This window comes from Lithobates pipiens, unplaced genomic scaffold, assembly GCF_037356315.1.
Source record: "Lithobates pipiens isolate NorthernLeopardFrog02 unplaced genomic scaffold, aLitPip1_a1.2 Scaffold_30, whole genome shotgun sequence".
Lineage (NCBI taxonomy): Eukaryota > Metazoa > Chordata > Amphibia > Anura > Ranidae > Lithobates > Lithobates pipiens.
Window position 1 is genome coordinate 115,106,911 of NW_027507791.1, and position 23,482 is coordinate 115,130,392.

General features: G+C 44.9%; 1 protein-coding gene across 3 annotated transcripts in view; it reads right to left on the reverse strand.

Moving 5' to 3' along the window:
* STXBP6 (syntaxin binding protein 6) overlaps positions 1 to 23,482 on the reverse strand; it is a 146,501-nt gene that overhangs the window by 9,801 nt on the left and 113,218 nt on the right. For all 3 annotated transcript variants that reach the window (XM_077464780.1, XM_077464781.1, XM_077464782.1), the window contains exon 4: positions 6,695 to 6,860. In XM_077464780.1, coding sequence (XP_077320906.1) covers positions 6,695 to 6,860 — 166 coding nt within the window. The remainder of the gene's footprint in view (positions 1 to 6,694; positions 6,861 to 23,482) is intronic.

A 23,482-nucleotide genomic window follows, 5' to 3' on the forward strand; every position in this document is an offset into this window, starting at 1 on the left:
TAACAAGTGGCTTACTACTTCTGCATAACTCATGATCTGGGGCTCCGGGCCTTAAAGGATCACCTTTAAAGTTCATATTTTTTTTAGAAAAAATAAAATTCAAATTTTTTTTTACAGGTAAAGCATTGCACCAGCAATCAGCAGATCGTTGAAGCCACGCAGGAATCCTGCAGACCTGTCAGTGTACTTGCTTGTACCTCGTATGGGCAAGCCGATACACTCTGACAAGAAGAGACAATGAACTACCACAGCACAATGGCTATCGGGATCTGTAGTTTTCCACTCACAGAACACTGAATGATTTATGTGGGCAGGCGGAGATGTGTTGGCATGGTCATTTGGTATGGCGATTTAGATTTTTCTCGACTAGCGCGGTTCCAAATTTCCATATGCTGACAGAACACATTATTATATCTAACATTTTTTCAAATTTTTTTTTTTATTAAAAGGAGAGGTATTGCCAAAGCTCTTTTGGCCATACTTTTCCTGTGGGTCACAGGAGTGCACTTAGTTCTGCATGCCTAAACAGCTAAAGCCTGTTGTTGGCTAAAGTCAAAGAGCCGATCCAGGCTCTTTAGGTATCTCTACAATAATCCACCCAGATGCCTGGCAAGCAGCTGGCTCAGCATCTCAGTGCGTTTCCGAGAATCTGAGCCAGCAGCTCTAGCCCCCTGCCCAGCCTGGTGCTTCCGTGAGTGCTGGAGAGCACAGAGCGGTGACTGACAGTCAATATTCTGTGCTCACAGCAGACTCAAGAACTGAGTAATCGGAGGTCTTTGATCGCTCAGTTCCTGGTATAGAGCCGGCAGGGGATCAATGCTGCATCTTCATAGGTGTGTTTGAAGGTTTGTTATTTTTGAATCCCCCACTTTTCTTTGAAATTAAAGTTAATGTACATTCCATTTGCTGCATTTAATGCCCTTTGCAAAGCTTGCAATGCTTTAAACACATGTCCCTTTTATACAGACTTGATTTTGCTCACTGCTCGTACTTGGTTTCATCACCTATACCACCCTATTTTGAGTGATGTATAAAATGTCTCTTCTGACATGGCATATGTGAGCAGAAGGGCTGTTTGTAGCACCATCCACAACACCTTTAGGGGAAGAGGGTGAGTCGAAGCAGTGATGGCACTCCATTAGATTAATACATTTATTTGGGCTTAGGTGGAAGACTCCTACAGTAGCTGGCCAGTGTTTACATGGGTGAGGATTGACAAAAATCTTTATCCACATCCAGTTTCAATAATAGTTCAGGATGGAAAACTTGGCTGTTTCATATAAAGCCTGATTATGGCTAGTCATGCTTATCTGATACTACAGCAGATAAATGCTGACTACGGTGCCATTTAATTTCTTCAGTTAGCTAATGGTCATGAAACTTACACCAGCAATAATGCTGTCAGACCGTTTGTGATTGAAATGGAGAAAGCAATGAGCCATGTTTACATCAGCACCAGTCCAGAAACCTTAACACACCCAGACACGATGTCACACAATAAGTTTAAGGTGCTTTATATCAGAGAAAAATGTTGTTAAAAAAAAAAACATTACTTAAAAAAAAAAAATGTAAACCGTGACTGGTTATGTGAAACAGCATTTTTATCTTATGGAATAGAATTTATAATGGCATTCTCCACTGCTGGGTTAAATTACCCAGTGCTTCCTATACTGTATAGCTCTTAGCCCTTGTACACACGGTCGGACATTCCGACAACAAAATCCATCGGATTTTGTCCAAAACTGGCGTTGCATACACACGGTCGGACAAAGTTGTCAGAAAATCCGATCAATCGTAACGTGATGACGTTATTTCGTTACAACGGGACTACGTTCAGGCTAGTAGCCAATAGCTTTGGTCTAGGAATTTGATCTGAGCATGCATGGCACTTTGTCCGATCGGAATTCTCTACAAACGATCGGACTTTGTCCGATCGGATCGTGTTGTCGGAAAATTTTTATATCCAGCTCTCAAACTTTGTTGGTCGGACATTCCGACGGAAAAAAAGTCAGGTGAAGCCCACACACGGTCAGAATGTCCGACCGTGTGCACAAGGGCTTAGACTCCATTTGGGAATGCATCTTCGTTGTCTGATACAAAAGAAGAGAAAATCCCCTATGGTGGACTTTAAAGACACACTTAATTAAAATAAAAAAAAATAAAAAAGAGTATTGAAAGTATTACAATAAGAAAAAAATGTATTAATAGTTAAACACAGTAGCTAAAATATGCATATGACTAGAGAATGTGTCATCAGATAATAGCATTGTCACCATATTCTGAAAAGACACACAAGATCCTCTTGCACCCAACACGTTTCGGAGTACAGTTTTCTCCTCCTTCAGGGTTGTATATTGAAGAGGAAAACATATCTACAATAAACGCCTGGCAATATAAAGTTGCGTTGGAAAGAACAGTTTTAGAATGAAAGAATACACTTCCATATATTTTTTTTTTTAGGTGACGGTGGATTTAACATTCCATCATATTGCATTTAAAAACAATATGGTGGGTTTACTGCATCTTTGTGAACATTTGGGAGTGCATAAAAAGTAGGGACTCGAGGAAAGTTTTATGCCTTTCATTGCAGAATCTCTCCACTCTCTGCCCCAGCGAGTCATTCCCCTTCTGTGGGATGTGCAGGGAGCGATACGTACTCATCGTAAAATCCTTTTCTCTGTGATTCACCGACTGACACAGCTCCTCTCTTAGCCATTGGGTTGTTTGCCCTATTACTAGGAGATACTAGGCATTAGTTGTAACACAACACTCGGAACTCTTAGTTCTGCCCAGGGGGCGGTCCCTTGGACAACAATCCTCCAGCTTGCCAGGCAGACCACAGTACGGGGGCGGGTGCTGTGTTGGTCGGTGAATCACAGAGAAAAGGATTTTACGCCGAGTACAATAATCCTATTTTCTCTTATATTTACCGCCCGGCACAGCTCCTCTCTTAGCCATTGGGACGTCCCCAAGCAGTGCCAAACGAGGGGTGGGAAAAACAACATAGAAATTCCATCCACCATGGCAAGTGGGAACTAGTGAAACTTTACCCCCAAAAAACAACAGTGCATGGAAAAAAACACCACAAAAAAACAGGGTACCCTCAAGAGTAGGGTACTCTTACCACCGGTGGCATTTTTAATAATATCATCCAAGGAGACTCCAAAGAGCCAGTCGCCAAGGAAGGAAAGATCAGTCAGGGCTTTTTTGGATTTTAGCCAAATCAGGCGCCTCAGCACCACAGCTGACACTGAAGCCCTGGATAACAGAGGGAGAGTATCCGTGGCCGCGTCACAGACGTACTTAAGGCCTTGCACTTGTTGGTCTGCTGGTTCCATGCAGACAGGAGAAGCCTGTTGCTCTTCCAATTTGCACTGCAAAAGTTTTGCCCACTGAGTAAGTGTCTGCGACACAAGTGCGGATGCCAGTACTGGTCGCACGGCTGACCCCACCACCGTAAACAAGGAACGAGCCACTGCCTCGGCCTTCCTGTCCGAGGGAACCTTGAATGCAGGAGTCCCCTCAACCGGCATCGTGGTTACTTTATTTAACCTGGATACTGGGGGGTCCACGACCGGAGGAGTCGATCATTTTTTGAGAAGGCTCTCCTCAAAAAGGGTAACTCACCACCATGTATTTGGGGACCGAAAAGATCCATTGCGGGCGACCCCATTCCTTGTAAATTAACTTGTCAAAAATAAGTCAGATACGGGAACACCTTAGGGACCGGTACATCAGCAGAGGGATCTGCTGGCTCCTGAATCTTCAGGGTATCAAGCACAGCTGTGATAAGTGCTCCAACAAGCGCTTTGTGGCGCATGGACCCGGACGGAGACTCATCCTCACTGTCCTGGTTAGCATCATCTGACAAGACAGAGCAGGGGTCACCAGCCTCAGCAGGACCCGAGTCTGCGTCAGAGCTCTCCCCAGAGGATGGGGGGGGGGGGGGGGGGTGTCAGGGGCCGCTTTAGTGCACCTTTCTTCCCACGCACTGCCTCCATCTTGGCAACGAATGAATTGAGGACCGCCGTCAGGGTGTCTATGGGCACTGCGCAGTCTGCAGGTGACCCGGTTGCAATTGCCTGGATTTCAGGGGAAGAAACACCAGTTTCTGAAGCCATGCTGACCCTACCCTGTCTGCCACCCGAAGGGGACTTAGGACAGTGACAGTCCCACCCTCCTTGCTGCCGCTGGCTGAGGGGCTCTTTCCCGCTGGACTCATCACCCTGAGGAGTTCTGCGCTATCCAACAAGCAGTGCCTGTAGTCCCTGTGGGCTCCCAGGTGCAGAGGAAACAAAAGCTGTGTCAGTGGCAGCCGCTGCAAATAGCGCCATATCGCTCTGAAGTGTGCTCAGGCTTCAATAAAATGGCTGCCCAGTACAAAGACAGAAAACACAGGGAAAATGGCTGTGAGAGCACACGCTGCTGCTAGAGAACACGGAAAAAAACATGTTCAGGCTTCCAGAAAATGGCAGCCAGTGTCCTGTATAGGAGATCACTAGAAAAATGGCCGCTGAAGCCCAGAAAAGCATGCTGCCCTTGCCCACACCTAAAATGGCCGCCAGCAGCTCCATGAGGTACAGGGAGAAAACGATGGCAGTGAACACAGTGCTGTACAAGACATCAGCAAAACTTCACAGACACCTTCCAGGGGCATGAAGAACAGGACCCAGGACACCGCTAGCCAGCGCAGCCCCCCCCCCCCCCCAGGTGAGAGCCCCCAAAGAGCCCCTGCATAGGCACACACTGCTCAACAGCCACATGCAGCATCTCCCCAGGGGGGGAGGGAAGATAGGGACAGGGGAGAGAAGAGAGGGAGGTGATGGACCCCCGAATCGACCTCCCAGGAAATGCCCAGCTGCTCAGCCCTGCGGGAGAGCTGTACTTACCAGTCCTAAAGAGCTGGGAGACATTCCATCACAGACCCACTCACTAATCAGTACAGGGTGGCTGTTGGCCCGGCATACTGTGACGCAGACATCAGTAGCCTGGTCAAATGTATCTCTGGAGCATAAAAGCTCACCGACCACCTCTGGAGCTGAGGTTTTGTTGTGGCTTGCACACGCTCGATGGCTGGACTGGGGAGACTACAAGGATAAGGGTATCCAGCCTGTCACCCAGCCGGCTGTTGATAGAAGATCACAGGATCATTCCTCTTGCGCAAAAAGTCACGTTTCTGCATAAATAAATAAATAAATTATATATATATATATATATATATATATATATATATATATATATATATATATATATATATATATATATATATATATATATATATATTTTTTTTATTAATATATTTTTTTTCCCCTTCTTTCCCCTCTTCTTTTTTCTCCCTCTCTTCCCCTTTTCTCCCACCTTTCAATGTTAGTGCTCACTATGTTGGAGCCTTCTCATTGTTTCCAACACAGTCTCACTATCACAGCATCCCATCACATATTTACTAATTATTTACATATTTAGTAACTAACTTTACTATTAAATGTGATCAAAGTGCCGTGCTTATGTAAAAACCTTTTTAGCAAAGGAGAATTACTCCTCCATCATGGTAAATATTGCAAAAGTGCTATATAAATCAACAAAATATTCAAAAATGTTCAAAAATATTGATACGCCTGCAGAGCTATCCTCCTTACCCGTATCACGGGCTGGTCACCCCTGCAGTGGTGCCAAATAATTTAAAGTGTCAAACAGTGCTTTAAACCACATAAAATGTGAAATCAATTACAATGTACTATGAATGTCCCAAGTGAGTGATCACTCCTATAGTAAAAGTGCACAATGCAGAACAATCACTCCAGTGCTGACTGATTCTTCTTATTTCAAGGTGCTTCTCTTCAAATATAAAGTGCTTCTTATAATCACCAACCAAGTGACTTCACCACCACCAAATAAAATGGCCACTCACCAGATCCAGTCTGTATATGTGCCTTTAGTTCATTTAGGATAACCACTCCTTTTGGGGATCTCATCAACAGCCTCTCCAGACAGAAAATAGAACCCTCTCGTGCCATTTATCTCACAAGGATATATAATGGACCATCATGGTGCAGTATATCAAAACAGGTTTATAGTATAGTTCATAGTACATTGTAATTGATTTCACATTTTGTGTGGTTTAAGGCACTGTTTGGCACTTTAAATTATTTGGCACCACTGCAGGGGTGACCAGCCCGTGATACAGGTAAGGAGGCTAGCTCTGCAGGGGTATCAATATTTTGTTGTTGATTTATATAGCACTTTTGCAATATTTACCATGATGAAGGAGGAGTAATTTTCCTTTGCTAAAAAGGTTTTTACATAAGCACGGCACTTTGGTCACATTTAATAGTAAAGTTAGAGCAACCCACGTTTTATACATTTGTCTATATTATAGATATGTTTTCCTCTTCAATATACATCCCTGAAGGAGAAGAATGTACCCCGAAAAGCGTTGGATGCATGTGTGTTTTCAGAATAGGGTGATAATGCTATGATCTGATAACACATTCTGTATTCATATGCATATTTTAGCTTCTGTGTTTAACTATTAATAAAAAATGTTCTTATTGCAATACTCTTTAATTTTAATTAAATGTGCCTTTAAAGTCCACCATAGGGGATTTTCTCTTCTTTTGTCTCCAATACTGGATGTGGCACCACAAATGCATGGAATTATCGTTGTGTTTCCTTCTTCGTGGTCTGATGAACTCACCTGAGAACAGCCTGGACTGGCAGTTGATGAACTCAGGCTTTTGGTCTGAGAGGTATCTCTGGCATGTGTGATACAGGATTTGGAAGAAAGTAAATTTCTCAGAACCTGAACCCGCCACCCATTGATCGAAGCCATTATCAAATTGAAGGTCAAATTCTGGAGATTCCTGTAAACAAAGGAATATGAAATTGTAGGTCATGTAATGAAATGAATTACATGTTATGTAAACATCTACTGCTATTGCTTTCAAAGGGGGGCACCTGTGTGTTAGTTTCTTTTTGTTTAGCTACAAGGCTGTACACCTGATAGAATACACCGATCAGCGGCTGTTGGCAATTAGCTGCAGCCGATATATATTTGTCCCCTTGATAGATACCGATTAAACAATCAATTTTGAGAGGAAAAGCCCTCACGCTGATTGAAATTTGGTTAATATATAGCCAGCTTTACACCAAAACCTCCGTGCCATGCACAAATTAACACAAAAAATATGCTAGTTACAGGTATACACTGTATCCCCAGCCAATATACTGTTGGAAGCTTTCAGTAAAATCACTAGTGCATTTGCATTAATCAGAAGGAACACCTGGGTAGCCTACTTATACGTAGAAGGTTTAGAAGGCTGGAGGAACAAATCATTAATTTTATAGTAGAAAAACTTTGACACGTCTCTCACCAGTGTGTGTTAAAAATCCCAGTCAACATAGCAATTCACACAACGTATTCTAATTGGTATTTGTACTTTTTAAAACACACTTTCCCAGCCGAATACCCAACACAGCAACAATTGGTAAAACATCACTCTGTCACACCAAATAAAGCATTAACATGAAAACGCAAATAACAGTTTAAACCAAAGGTTCTAATAAATATTATCACAAGGAAGTGACAACAATGTACTCAAACAACCATTTTGGAATCCGGGATACAACTACTTGCAGCTGTTCTTAAAGTCAACAAGAAGCATGAAGAACAGCACTGGCAGGAAATATATATTTTTGTAGCTGAATATTAACACACCTGCTAAATAAAGACTGACTACAGCCAGTTTATAAAGACTGAACAGCCTTAAAGTCATTCACTAAGTCCAATACCACATGTTGAAGAAAAATGAGGGGTGACATTGTGACTGGAGAACCCGCTTGTGGGACCTTAGGGAAGCAACATTCTCTTGAGATTATGTTGTAGGCTATGTACAAGATTAGATCCACGTAGTCTTGACTGAGGACTGGAGGATAGATTCTGGAAAGTTGATTATACATCCAAAAGTTTGAAGGAAAATAAATAATCGTCCTGTGGACCTCAGCAGACAAGCTTGTGGCTGAGGAGTCCTTCAGCAAGAAGTCATCCAGGAAACCTGTGCCATGAATACTATGAGAAAGCGGTGGGGCAAGCACTACTGTGAAAATTCTGCGTGCAGAGAGCCCAAATGTTAGTGCTACAAATTGGAAGTGTTGATCTTCCACAGAAAAATATAAAAAGCATTGATGTGAGGATTCAGTATGTTTACCGATGTCCGAAATTTCCCTCGTCTAAAAGAAGCAATGACGGGTCTTGGCGATTCCATCTGAAATTTTGGTACACAAAGAAATCTGTCCAGATATTTTATGTCTAGTATTTGGTTTTGGAACTATGGATAGGTTTCAATAGAAACCATTCTCCCGAAGGAACTAGTACAACCAATCCCTATGCCTAAATTTGGTGCAAGGCAGTCATTAAATTGGCTTTCGTTTGGTCTGAAGCTAGCAGATGGGAAGATAAAAACTCTACTTTGTACCCTTTTTGAAATGACAGATTGGACCCAGAGGTCCAAGACATCTTGATCAATACTAGATGCCTGTGGCAGCATCCTACATTGTGAGGCATTCATCTGGGCTGGCTTTTGCAATGAAAGGAAGTGGTAAGCCTTGATACCTGGGGAGAGCAAAAAGCACCCTTTCACTGAGCAGAAGTAATAGCCATATGAGACTTATGATGCGTACACACGACTGGACTTTCTGGCAGACTAGGTCCAACAGTCTTCCCAACTGACTTTCCGAATGAACGGACTTGGCCACACACGAATAGACTAAAGCCGCATACACACGGGCGGACTGTATGGCCAACTTAGTCCATCAGACAATCCGACGGACAGTCCGTCCTACTTTCGAATGAACGGACTTGACCACACACGGATGCACAAACAGTCCGTCGAAAGCTTGCGCGATGACGTGTACAGCACGTACGACGGGGCTAGAAATAGGAAGTCCAATACACAGCAATGCAACCTTTCGCAGTGTAAATCCTTTCTGAGCATGCGCCATACTTAGTCCGTCGAACTAGCCTACTCACGAGCGGATTGTCCGCTGAAACCAAAGTATGACGGACAGTATTACGGAAATTCCGAAATACTTAGTCCGCCAGACTGCACGCTGAAAAAGTCCGCTGAAGCCCACACACGAGCGGACTGTCCGCTGAAATGTGTTTCGACGGACTAAGTTGGCCAGACAGTCCGCCCGTGTGTACGCGGCTTAAGTCTGTTCGAAAGTCCGTTCGTTTTGAACGCGATGACGTAAACGGGACTAAACAAGGAAGTTCAATAGCCAGTAGTTTCCCTTGCGTCGTATTTGGTCCGTCGGACCAGCACACAGACGAACGGTTTTCCCGATTTAAGTCCTCCGGATAGATTTGAAACATGTTCTATTTCTAGGTCCGTCGGATTTAAAAAAAAAAAAAAAAAAAAAAAAAACACACACATGATCGGACTGTCCGACGGACTAATCCCTTCGGACCTAGTCTGCCAGAAAGTCCAGTTGTGTGTACGCGGCATGAGGCTTTTTCTGGTAAGGTAGTAGTACCTTACAGGCAAGTTCATATTCCTTTTATTTAACAGTACAGTAGGGTAGGCAAAAACAAGAACCATGCCAACAGGCCCAACAAAACAGAAAGGGGTCAAACACCCAACTCAGAGTAACACTGAAAGAACTTTGCAACCAAAAGCTGCATCCGCAGAGACCTGGACATCCACCTAGTAGAATGCATGTTGTATCATCCTTACAGAGCTGAGCTACAGACGCCTGATGGAGGAATTTCCAAGAAGCCCACACTGATTTGATGGAGTGAGCAAGTAAAGGTACTGAAGGTACCAAACCTTTTAGTATATAGCAGAGGTCTCAAACTGGTGGCCCTCAAGATGTTGCGAAACTACAAGTCCCATCATGCCATTGCCTTTGGGAGTCTTGCTCTTAACTGTCAGCCTTGCAATGCCTCATGGGACTTGTAGTTTTTCAACAGCTGGAGGGCCATCAGTTTGAGACCTCTGGTATATAGGCACCGACAAATTAGCCATCTTATCTACCTGCCAATAATGGACATGGAGGCAAAAAGGTGTCCTTTTCAAGACCCAGCTGACAGAAAAAAAAAAAAAAGTGTTTGTTTTCCATATAGATTATGTGGCTTTCAGATAGACATGAACAGTCCTGACTATGTACAAAGGAAAGCAATTCCTTTGGAAGCATGACAAAAGGAAGGTAGGACAGTATCTTCACTAAAGTAGTTGTAAAGCCCAATTGTTTTTTAATTAAAATAAAAAAAACTTTACACTTGCATGCTCTAGCCCCAAACCTTCTCCTCTCAAGTCTCCAGCTGGTGCACTAGGTTCCTCCTTCTCTTGGTGCACCACCATAGGAAGCCACTTCCTATGGGGGTGCACCTGTGGGCTCACTCCCAAGTCAATCTGTGTGCATCTATAGACACACAAAGCACAGCTCAGCCCTTTCCCCTGCTCCCTACTCAAAAGGATTTATTTGACAACAGCAGGAGCCAATGGTTCCTATCCATTCCTGTGAAGAGAGGAAGAGTGCTAGATTGAGATAGGTTTCGGGTAAGTATTTAGGGGGGTGAGAGAGCACTATAACCAATAGAAATGTTTTACCTTAATTCAGGGAAGAACCACCTTGAGGTGGAAAACCGATACCAAAGTCGTGACTGCATAAAAGCCAGAATACGAGAGTGCGCATGCGCGGGCGTTCCGTCCGTAATGTCCACCTAAGCCAGGAGCTCCGCATCACCCCTGCCCCGCGATCGCCCACGGCACCACAGCGATTGCCAGATCGGCCTCTTTGGACCCTCTCCGTTCCGGTGACCCTGGCGGGAACACCCGCAGATGTCTGGACCGGCGGCCAGACGAGATCTGGGGCCGGATTTTAATAAGGCTAGAGGGAATGGGTGTACCAAGATGGCCGCCGTACAGAATACCTCACAGCCTCTCACAGCCACGGGAGACAAGAAGACAGATCACAGGCAAGTGATAGTCCCTGCTACGCTGTCATACTCACAGGTGACCCAGGGTGGACATCACTATCCCCAGACTCCGTCCCCAGCCTCCACAGAATCGCTCATAGGCCGCCACATTGAGGACAGTGCCCTGTCTCCATCAGTGCCTTCATCTCCAAGCCTCCTAGCTACACCCTCCCCACACATGCCTGCACAGGATTCCTTCTCCCAGCAGGAAGACCTCTTCCTCAAATTGTCAGCCCTCCTGGAAAGGGGTCTAGCTAACACCGCAGCACAGATCACTAGTGATATGAAATCTGATTTTGCCAATCTGGGATCCAGAATGGAAGCAATTGAAAGCAAACTGGACATTACGGTGTCGCGCACAAACCAAAATGCAGCACACATTCAGACCCTTCAGGAGCAATTGGACCTGGCCCTATCAAGGATCGACGACCTCGAAAACAGATCCAGGAGATATTATCTACGGATCCGTGGCCTCCCTGAGTCCTTTTCAGATGTGTCTACGGTAGTCCAGGATCTTTTCAAGGACTTAATCCCGAATATCTCTTCACATCGCCTGGAACTGGACAGGGCTCACAGAGCCCTCGGACCCCCGAGAAAAGATGGATCCCCTAGGGATATCATAGTGAAGCCACATTTCTATGCCGTGAAGGAGGAGGTTCTAAAGCAGTCGAGACTTCGTCAACAGGTCTCCTGCAATGGCCACCAAATTCAAATATTCGCTGATCTGTCCCCAACTACTATTCAGAAGAGACGAGCCCTGAAGCCGCTTCTCACTGTCCTATCCAACCAGGAGATCAAATACGGATGGGCCTTCCCCTTTGCAGTTAAGTTTATTTACAATGATCGCACCTACTCCTTTTCAAGTCTGCAGGAGGGAGAAAAACTGCTCCTCCACCTAAAGCTTATTTAACAGGAGGCTCCCATGGAAGTGTCAGCCAATGCTGCAGCTTCGGCCAAGCGTCCACAACCAACGAGCCCAGTCTCCCCCTATGGATATCCGGAAAGATCAAGAAATCGAGAGACGGAAGACCCCCCTAACGGGACCCTCGAGATCCTCAATCACCCTTTCTCTTGGTTTGGTTACAAACTTGGGACGAGTTTCCCTGTGTTGGTGAGAGCTCTGAGCTCCTACCCTAACCTGCCCCCCAGCAGGACCTTTCTCTGATGCCTCCAGTTGGTGATTCGTTTTCCCCTCCATCTTCCCTCTGCTCTACCTGAAACCCTAAGCACATCGCCTGTTTGTCACCCCCGGGTGTACCCCTGGGTCCTTGTACGTTATGAGATACCCTCAGGCAGGAGAGAGAATGTCTACTTTCCCAGGACCTTCGGGCCCTTCCTATGACAGCCCTATCAGCCACTTTTTCCTCCCTCATAGAGAAGACGCGGAGGACCTGTTAACTCTGACTGTCTGATATCCTCTTAAGCTGCCCCATTCTTACTCCCCTGAATTTTTGACAGCCCACCGAACGGTTTCTACCCTTGAGATGGACTGTAATTTGACATAATTCTTTAGCTAGCCTAACATTGTCTACTGCAAGTTTAGCATGTTTGTTATCTGTTCAACCTGACCCTTTCTTATGTGGTGTTCCAGGCATAATTTGTTCTTTTACGATTTTACTTATAAGTTAGGGGTAGGGGTGATTCCCTTGCGCCTCCACCCTTCCCGCGGAGATAGGTTTTTGTGTTTGCGTGATGGGTAGCCGGCGCCTTTTGGTCTATGGGGGCAACCTCCCCCAGACTTTGCAGTCCTTTTTTGTAGATGTCTTTTTGTATGTGTTTGTTTCTCTCTTCACCTTTCTCCCCTTCTTCTTTTCGCTTCGGAGCCAGTCAGGCTGAACTGGGACCACGGTGTCGATCCTGAACCGGTTTGCCTTCCCACTTCCAGCCAGTCCTCGTGGTAAGGGGCCGCCCTTAGGTAAAAGAAGCTTATTTGTTTACACAGCTTGCCACATACAGGGTTCTATGACTGATTCAAATAGCCCAACGTCCTCCGATTTGCCACTCACAACACTCAAGGACTGAACTCCCCTAGAAAAAGGAGATTAGCCTTTGAACACTACCACTCCCTTAAACTCGATATAGTCCTACTACAAGAAACACTTCCCGGTTCGGTACAGCCCTAAATTCCTCCACCCACACTACCCAAACTTCTACTTAGCCAATGCGGAGAACAAGACTCGAGGGGTGGCTATCCTATTCGCCAAGACATGCAAATTTGAACACTCCTTCACTTATAGTGACCCTGGGGGCAGGTTCATCCTGGTCAAGGGTTTGATAGAGGGGAACCTATATTCCATAATTTCATACTATGCCCCCAATAAAGGACAATCCAAATTTTTTAAAGACCTTCTCAAAGCCTTACTCCCCCTAACGGAGGGAAAGGTGATATTTGGAGGGGATTCAAATGTTGCCTTCGATCAGGGACTTGACAGGTCCAAACCCCCGGGTTCACAATTAACACGTCCCACCAAAGCCAGCCTATCCATAGAGAGATTCCTCCATGCTCACTGCCTGATTGACATCTGGAGGGAATTGAACCCAACCAAAAGCGATTTCATGCACTATTCTCCACCACACCAATCCTATGCCAGGATTGACCATATTTTGGTTCCCCCGGAGTTGATCCCACCCACCTGAAAGACCTCCATTATCGATGTTCCCTGGTCAGACCACTCACTAGTCTGCATTTCAGTGCACAATGTTGTGACGAAAATGACAGGGACACACTGGAGACTCAACGAATCTCTTCTGAACGACCCACACATATCCAAAGACATTGAGAGCTCCTTGAAGGAATATTTTAGCCTTAATGATGTGGGGGGGGGGGATCTCCCCGGAAACTCTTTGGGCAGCCCATAAAGTTGTGGTGAGAGGTAAAATCATAGGCACAGCCTCGCGCATTAAGAAAGAACAAACGTTAACCATCAAAAACTTTGAAACTAAATTTAAAACCCTAAAATCCCAGCACAAGAAGAATCCCTCTCGGGCTCTGGCGGACCAGGTGGACGCCTCTAGACTGGAACTGAACCTAGCTCTAACCGTTAGGACGGAGAAAGAAATCCGCTGGAGCAGCGCAAGATTTTATAACCAGAAAGACAAAATAGGGTCCATGCTAGCCGCCAAATTGACCCCTAAGTCTCGCACTCACTTTTTCCCCAAAATTAGGGTCTCGGGTCAAACGCTCTCAGCCAACCCCATCAAAATACTTAAGTCATTCCAAGACTTCTATGCTAAACTTTACAGTTCATCCCAAAAAGATGAGCGCAGTGTTTGCAATGCCCTCTTCCGAGACTTGCCCATACCTAGACTATCTGCTGACCATAGAGATGTAATGGAAGCGGAATTCTCAGCTGAGGAGATAAGGGGAGTCATAAAATCTCTCAAAACGGCTCCGGGCCCTGATGGCCTCTCAGCGACATATTATAAGGCATTTGCGGATCATTTGGCACCTTTTATGGCAAAATTCTTCAACTCAATCACGAAAGGCACCCCACTGGATCCCCAGCTGAATACCGCATACATTACGGTTATCCCAAAGAATGTAGAGAATTATAGGCCCATATCCCTTATAAATAATGATCTTAAGATGCTTACTAAAATCCTGGCCAACCAGCTTGCCTCCTTTATGGGCAGATATGTCCATAAGGACCAAGTTGGATTTATCCCTGGAAGACAAGGGCCGGATTTAACCCGAAGGGCCATAGACATAATTTCTGTGCTTCAATCCAACTGGGAAGGGGGACCCAAACAAGAAGGTATGCTTTTGTCCCTTGACCTACATAAGGCCTTCGACTCCATTGAATGGCCGCATATTTTTTCGCTCATGGAGCTTTGGGGATTTGGTAACAGATTTCTGGGTACACTTCATTCCCTGTACTCGAATCCGACCGCGTCTATCCGCTTATTGGGTCACTACTCCCAACCACTCACTATGGCTTGAGGCACCAGATAGGGGTGCCCTTTATCCCCTTTAATCTTTGCCTTAGCTATCAAGACTTTGGCCATAGCCATCCGCACCAATCCTGACATTCAAGGGGTCTCGTGCGGTACCCAAACTCATAAATGTGGTCTATTCGCAGACGACCTACTCCTTTTCCTCACCTCCCCCGTCACCTCACTGCCTAATCTTTGTAAAACCCTGACTGATTTTTCCAAGGCCTCAGGCCTTAAGGTTAATTTCGCCAAATCCCATGCCCTTAATATTTCACTCCCCATGCCTACGGTTGTTCACCTCCAGAACAATTTAGAATTTTCATGGAGGGACACATCCCTAGAATATCTGGGGATCAAACTCACTCCTAAAATCGAACAGTTATACTCGGCCAACTTTCCTCCCACATACAAGAGGTTAGCGACGGACTTACAAAATTGGGCAAAGCACGATCTTTCTTGGTTGGGTAGGATTCACTCCCTCAAAATTACTCTCCTTCCCAGGCTTCTTTATTTATTCAGAGCAATACCAATAAACATAAGGACTGATCACATCAAATCCTTTCAGAGGAAGGCGACTCAATTCATATGGGGGAAAAAGGGTCACAGGTTACCCTGTAACACACTCTTTAGACTACGAAAGAAAGGGGGGTTAGGAGTTCCGAGGCTGCTTTGGTATTTCCAAGCAGCCAGACTCACTCAATTGTCCACTGTATACTCCAGGCTGGAAAAACCGGAGTGCTTGCAAATAGAGAGACAGGCCGCCCCAACATACACCTTAGACTTCCTGCTCTGGATCCCTGCCAAAGAGAGGCCCCCCATTCTCTCACCCACTCTTTCACAATCCCTCTCCCTCTGGGATAAGCTTAAAACCAACACATCCTTAGTATCTGACTCTCACCCGCTTGCCCATATTTTTAATAATCGCAACTTCCCGCCAGGGATGGACATTAAGTCATTCAAGTGGTGGTTGGATAAAGGGCTGTGCCGAATCGGTCATTTCTTCACGCCCTCTGGCCCCATCACCGTGAAATTTTGCAAAAAGAAACTAGAAATCCCAAATACGGAACTGTTTAGATTTTCTCAGATTCAACATTACCTTCATGGGATCTGGAAGGAGAAACCGGGCCCTCCGCGCTTCACCAACTATGAGGTTTGGTGTGGACAAGCCACAGACCAAAGAGGGGGAATCTCGGTTATATACCAAGCTCTTGCCCAGAATGACAGTAAAACACCCTTCATGTTAGCCTGGGAAAAGGATCTCCTCATTCAATGGGAACCGGAATCCCGGTTTTCCTCCTACTCCAGAGCCTATAAAGGAATTAGGAATGTCCCTTTGATTGAGGCTAACATTAAAGTGATGACTAGGTGGTACTTAACCCCGGTTAAATTAGCCCGCATGTTTCCCTCGACCAATCCCCTGTGTTTTAGAGGATGTGACATGGCAGGTACTATGGTCCACACTTGGTGGAAATGTATTAAAATCAGACCATTCTGGCGGAAGATGTTTAATTTAATCCATCAGGTAACAAGTATTCAAATCCCTAGAACCCCTGCCGTGGCTCTCCTGAATGGCCCCATCCCACAAACTGGCAAATTTACAAACATATTGATTCACTTTGTGTTGCTGGGAGCCAAGATAACCATAGCTAAATCATGGAAACCGCCCAGAGTCTCCCTACGAGCAGCCAAACATAAGATATCTTGGATTATGACTCAGGAGAAAATGACAAGCATTTTATTAGACTACAGAGACAAATTTGAATCAATATGGGAGCCTTGGGCCCAGCATGAAGGCATTTCCCTCATCACTGGTATTTAGCCCACATGGGCTTTTTAGGCACTCGGTTCCCGGGTTCGGCCCTGTCGACTGGCGCTTTCTTATTCTTACCCTCCCTTCACTTCCTCCCTCCTGTTTGCCGAACACCTCTTACAGCTAGGTCTACTGCGCAGACTTCATCGTATCTAGCCCATCTGGTGTTACTTGGTCCCCTCATGGCTCCCTTATCTGCTCTTTTTCCTTTCTACTGTGTCTCTTCACCCCACTTTTCCCTTTTCTTTGGACTCTGTCAGCATATTAGTATCTTGGCCACCTAATTGAACCAGAGGATAATGGTCGTTTTTCTACTAGTCGGTTCAGATGATTTCTTGGCCTTTCCTCGGAAGAGCTCACCTCAGTTACACAAGCCCACAACACCCTGGGGTTTCTCTGGATTCATTGTGGGGGCGGGGAGATTTGGGGGACCTGGGAAGAGTTAGCCTTGCACAGCAAGTTCCCGTAAGGGGTGCTGGGCTGGCTCCTGGGGCCTCTGGGCCTCGTTTCTTTGACGCTCGAGAATCCTGTTGCCATACAACATTTTGTGTTTCTGTTTTTTTTCTCTTCTAGGAGGGTCTTGGGCCCCCAGATGACCAGGGTTTGTTTTATTATCAAAGTGTTTATAGCATACTGAAGGCCACTCAGTCTTTGATGTTTCTCTTATGTTCATGTATATACTTAGTGTATGTATGTATTCTTTTGAAAATCGAATACTTTGAAATTTAAAAGCCAGAATATGAGGTACCGAGTAGTCTCTGGGGCTGAAATGCCTGTGTACACAACAGGTCAAAATCTCCAGGTACAATAGTAGAATTTTCTCAAAGTGCCGTTTCTGAGCTTCAGTAATGTGGGAATGAGGTCCTTCAAGACCTGGGCTCCAACAGCCATATTAAAGCTAGTAACTGAAAAAGCAGGATGACAAGGGGGGCTTTGGACAGCAGATGTGGCCAGTATGGGAGAAGCCAGGGGGTCTCCTGACAGTGATGGCGAGCCTTGGCACCCCAGATTTTTTGGAGCTACATTTCCCATGATGTGAGAAAGGAAAGGACTTTCCAATTTTCAATGCTGGACTGATAATCCACCAAGCTAGGGAGTTTCTTGTTTGGACTGGAGTGAAGCAGAGGGAAGTCTAGAGATGGAGAGTGTTTGTTCCAGGCCAACAGAATGCCGTGTTGGAGGAGCCTACGAATGAGGCAACAATAAGACCAAGGACTCTCATAAAGGGATGCCTTTTTGATCTTAAGGTCCGTGCATGAGAGGAGAAGCTTGGTTGGCAAAGAAAAATCTTTGCCTGGGTCACGAGTCTAGGATGAGGCCTAGATATTTCAGATGCAGGGTAGTGGATTACCCAAGCCAAAATCTCAAGAATCTGGATAGTCCTGTGGACATCTGCAGACAGTTATGAAGGAAATTAATCCTTCAAAAAAAGGTTCTCTAGGTACCCCATAACCCAGGTGCGCTAAATTATGCTGACGTCACTGCTGTCAGTCCAGGCACTGCGTTATCATGACAAGTGCCTGGGCTGGCACCCATCTTAGCCTCTCAGCGAGCTGCTGAGAGCCCGAGCTGGATGCCCCCACCCCCTCCATAGCCCAGTGCTCCAGTAAGCAAAAAGGGGGCAGAGCAGAGAGCTGTGTCTGCAGCTCTCTACTCTAGGAGCTCTGAAAACCGAGGGATCAGTGGTGTTTGATCACTCGGTTCTCAGTGTAGAGGCGCCGGGGGACAGATGCAGCATTGGAGGGAAGTAGGATTCCTAAAAAAAAAAAAAAAAAATCCTTTACTTCTCTTAACATACATATAAAAAAGGGGGGGGGGGGAACAAAAAAGATAGGAAGAATATTCCAGAAATGTTCCAGGGTAGCCGATACAATTTTAAACTTTCAAGAAGTATTTTACTGAGCAGAAGTAGATTTCTCAAACAATACATGCTTATCCATTTCCCAAATCAAATCCCCAAAGGGTAGGAGGGTTTGGTGAAACTTAACGAGATGCTATTAACTTATGAGCCAAAAAAATCGAACAATGGCCACTGCCTGATCATGTTCCAGGTTGTTGGGGTTTATACACCCAAGGAGACAAAGAACGTGATCTGGAATCAGCACAGTATTATATACAGAACTGATCACAGCTATGACATCCTGCCAGTGAAATTTTGGACATCTCCAAAACAGATGGAAAAAAAGTAACCAGGAGATTGAGTACATCTTGCACAGAGTCTTCCTTCCTACCTATCCAATGTAACAGTTCTGGGGTCCGGTAAGACTTATACAGACTAAAAAGTTGAGTAACTATGAGATGGAGATAACAAAACCTGCTGAACATTCTTCATTATTTGATCCCATACAGTGGCAAAAATTATTATTTGATCCCGTGCAGGTTTTATAAGTTTGCCCACTTACAAAGAAATGAAGGGTCTATAATGGTTATGGTAGGTTTATATCTATGTGTATAAGCGTATAATTAGGCTATATCCCCTAAAGCTACATCAATAGCCATATCCCATTTATCCCTGCATGGGCTACAAAATTTAAGAAAGAAATCAGATAGCAATCGTGTGTAGACTTTAGAAACAAGGCCCTTTGTGTATTAGCCTGGGCTACGCCATGCAGAATGGTAACAGAAAAAAAAAAAATAATAAAATAAAAGATGCATTCGGGGCCAGACCATGGGTCTTCAAAGCATGTCTGTTGTAAATACTGAAAAAAAACATCTCTGATCCAGACTGTAGTCCTCACAAACGTGATAGGTTTTCAGCACTCATTCAGAGGACAGCTGCATCAGACTAGTGATCCTAGCACATCCCCCACCTGGAAAAACCTTCCAGCTGGGAAATTTTGAAAAAAGCTCTTTGTGACCTTCCAGCTGGGAAATTTAGAAAAACGCTCTATTTGACCATGACGATGTACATCTAGTGTACCCTATGATAGCCATTTTTTAATGGATTGCCAAACCTTGTAAATAAAATAAAATCAGGGCAGTCTTTAGCGCAGGGCAAACGGGGCACCTGCCCTGGGCCCAATGTTTGTAGGGGGGCCTGCACTGCTACCCGCGAATTGGGGCCCCAATTAAGGTTTTGCAGAGTGTGCAGAGGACACGGGACGGGAGGCTGTATTCCCGTGCTAGCCAGCCGAGAGGGGGCGGGGCCGGGAGCTCCACTGACGCTCTGACCCCGCCCCGTGCAGCCTGTATGCTTAGAACAGAGTGGCTGTAGTGAGAGCCAGTGATCGGAGTGGGAGCGTCAGTGGAGCTCCCGGCCCCACCCCCGGACCTCTGTATTCCCCAGCCAGTATAGAGGGGGCGGGGCCGGGAGCTCCACTGACGCTCCCACTCCGATCACTGGCTCTCACTACAGCCACTCTGTTTCGAGCATACAGGCTGCACGGGGGCGGGGTCAGAGCGTCAGTGGAGCTCCCGGCCCCGCCCCCTCTCAGCTGGCTAGCGCAGGAATACAGCCTCCCGTGTCCTCTGTGCACTCTGCAAAACCTTCATTGGGGCCCCAATTCATGGGTAACGGGGCCCCCCTACAAAGCATCAGTGAAGCTCCCGGCTGTTGTAGTGAGATCAGAGAATGGAAGCCCCGCCCACATACCTCTAAATGTATGTAGTGTGTTTGGCTTCTCAGGTATGTCCTTGCACCCATAAAATGCCTGACTGCTTAAACCCTGAGCTGTGTTATTCAACTGTCAAGCTGTGTGTTGCTAAAAGTTCTCTGACCATCACCTGTAGCATGTACGCAGTCTCTGATTGTATCCTGCGGTATGTCCGCTGTCTTTGATTGTCTCGTGCAGTATGTTCGCAGTCTCTGATTGTCTCCTGTAGTATATCCCCAGTCTCTGTCTCCTGCAGTATGTCGCCAGTCTCCGATTGTCTCCTGCAGTATGTCACCAGTCTCTGATTGTCTCCTGCCGTATGTCCGCAGTCTCCGATTGTCTCCGGTAGTATGTCTGCAGTCTCTGAACCTCTCCTGTAGTATGTCTGCACTCTCTGACACTCTCCTGTAGTATGTGTATTAATGTGCCCCTTTACTTGCTCAATTATTTAGGATTTCTCCACTGCTCAGTGAGAGGTGATGATGTGTATTAGCCTGTAGCAACCAATCAGCGAACAGTAGTGATCTGCTTTAATCTCTAGCAGCCAATCAGTAAGTGGTAATGATGTGCATTAACCTTTAGCAACCAATCAGCAAGCAGAAATTATGTGTTGTAACCTCTAGCAACCAGCCAGCGAGCAGTAAGGATAGGCTGTAACCTCTGGCAAACAATTGCAATCACTGCATGATCTGCTGCAGTAAACTGATTTTGAGTCTACCTGCTATTTTTTGTATGTCTCAGAATGGAGGGGGGGGGGGGGGGGGCAAGAAAATGTTTGCCAGGGGCCCAATCAAAATTAAAGACGCCCTGAATAAAATGTAGGTATATTTTAAAAGGTGGAATAGAAGAGTCAAATACAAATAGAGAGCTACTATTGTGAAATAAGGAACGGAGTATATTCTAAAGTGGATATAAGCAGGCCACCATTTTCCCAGCCTGCGAGATGTTGAAGTTGGGCTGTCAGAAAGTATAAACAGGAATTTGGTACCAATAAACACCTTATAAAAAATCATACAATCCCATATACCAAATCCTGTACCCACAGTTGATTCAGGAGGAAGCAACTTTACCTATAAATGTTAGTACCCAGTTATATTATGTACATTTAGGAAATAATCCAGGCCTTTCTTAACCACTTTCAGACCGGACCAATTTGCTGGTCAAAGACCAGACCACTTTTTGCGATTCGGCACTGCGTCGCTTTAACTGACAATTGCACGGTCGTGCGACGTGGCTCCCAAACAAAATTGACGTCCTTTTTTCCCACAAATAGAGCTTTCTTTTGGTGGTATTTGATCACCCCTGCGGTTTTTATTTTTTGCGCTATAAACAGAAATAGAGCGACAATTTTGAAAAAAACGCATTATTTTTTACTTTTTGTTATAATAAATATCCCCCAAAAATCTATAAAAAAACATTTTTTTTCCCTCAGTTTAGGCCGATACGTATTCTTCTATATATTTTTGGTTAAAAAAAATCGCAATAAGCGATTATTGATTGGTTTGCGCAAAAGTTATAGCGTTTACAAAATAGGGATAGTTTTATAGCATTTTTATTAATAATTTTTTATTCTTTTTTTTTTTACTAGTAATGGCGGCGATCAGCGATTTTTATTGTGACTGCGACATTGTGGGGGACCCATCGGACATTTTTGGGACCATTGTCATTTATACAGTAATCACTGCTATATAAATGCAGTGATTCCTGTGTAAATGACACTGGCAGTGAAAGGGTTAACCAGTGGGTGGCAGTGTAGGGGTTAAGTGTAGAGGTCGACCGATATGGGTTTTCCTCTGGCCGATGCCGATATTTAGAAATCATGGCGGCCGATAGCCGATATATGATGCCGATTTTTTGGGGCCGATATGTTAGGCCGATTTTATTTTATTTATTTATTTTTTTCCTTTTTTATTTATTATTTTTTTTTAATCCCCCTTGATCTAACACACCTTTCCCACTGGGGCGTTTTTCAGGCGCTTTTGGGCTAAAAATAGCGCCTGTAAAGTGCCTGCAAAACGGCTCCCCTGCAGTCTGTGTGAAAGACAGAGTGCTTTCACACTGAGGCGATGCTCTAGCAGGATCTTAAAAAAAAGTCCTGCAAGCAGCACGTTTGGAGTGGTGTATACCGCTCCTCCACCACTCCTGCCCATTGATATGAATGGGCACCAGTGCTTCATGGGCGCATTTAACCTCTTCCTTGGCCGCTAGGTTATATGTACCCCACTAGCAGCCAAATAGCACCGCTAAAATGATGGTAAAGAGCCGCTAAAACTTGCGTTTTACCATCAACACCTGCCCGCTCCAGTGTGAAAGCAGTCTTCATAAGTGATACAGAAAATTTCTTACATTTAAAAACATTTATTAAACAAAACAAACCTCCAATCAGTTTACTTGTATGTATGATTTAGATAAAAAAAAAAAAAAAAACTATATATTAAATAAAAACAGGTAGTCAAAACTTTTGGGCTAACTTTACTGTTTTTATTTTATTTTTATTTTTTAAATGGTGTATTTTTTTCCCCAAAAAATGCATTTGAAAGACCTCTGTGCAAATGCCTTGTGACATAAAATATTGCAACAACCGCCATTTTATTGCCTAGGATCGCTGCTAAAAAAAGATATATAATTTTTGGGGGGGTATAAGTGATTTTCTAGCAGAAAATACAGGATTTTTACTTGTAAGCAACAAGTGTCAGAAAAGATTTAGTCTTTAAATGGTTAAACTGAGAACTCTACACACAGAGATGACTTCATTCATTCAAGTATAAACATTGTATCATTTAGTTCTTTTCTTGGCAGTCTGCCCAGAGAGGAGGAAAGTGTTTCTATGACAACTCAGGCAACTTACACTGACTTCTTACAGAAGTCATTTCAAAGTCCGCTGTAGTTCTAAATCGGCTTTTTATCAGCACAATCGGCCGATGCCGATTAATTAAAAAACTGCAAATATCGGCCGATATATCGGTCGACCTCTAGTTAAGTGTTCCTAGGGGAGTGTTACTAACTGTGGGGGGGTTGGGCTTTCATTTAGTGTACACTGATCTCTGCTCCAATCACATGGAGCAGAGATCAGCGTCACTAGTTGCTAGGCAGAATAGACAAATGTTGTTTACACAGCATTTGCTCTATTCGGCCGCTCCGTGAGACGATCGCGGGGATGCCCGCGGCGAT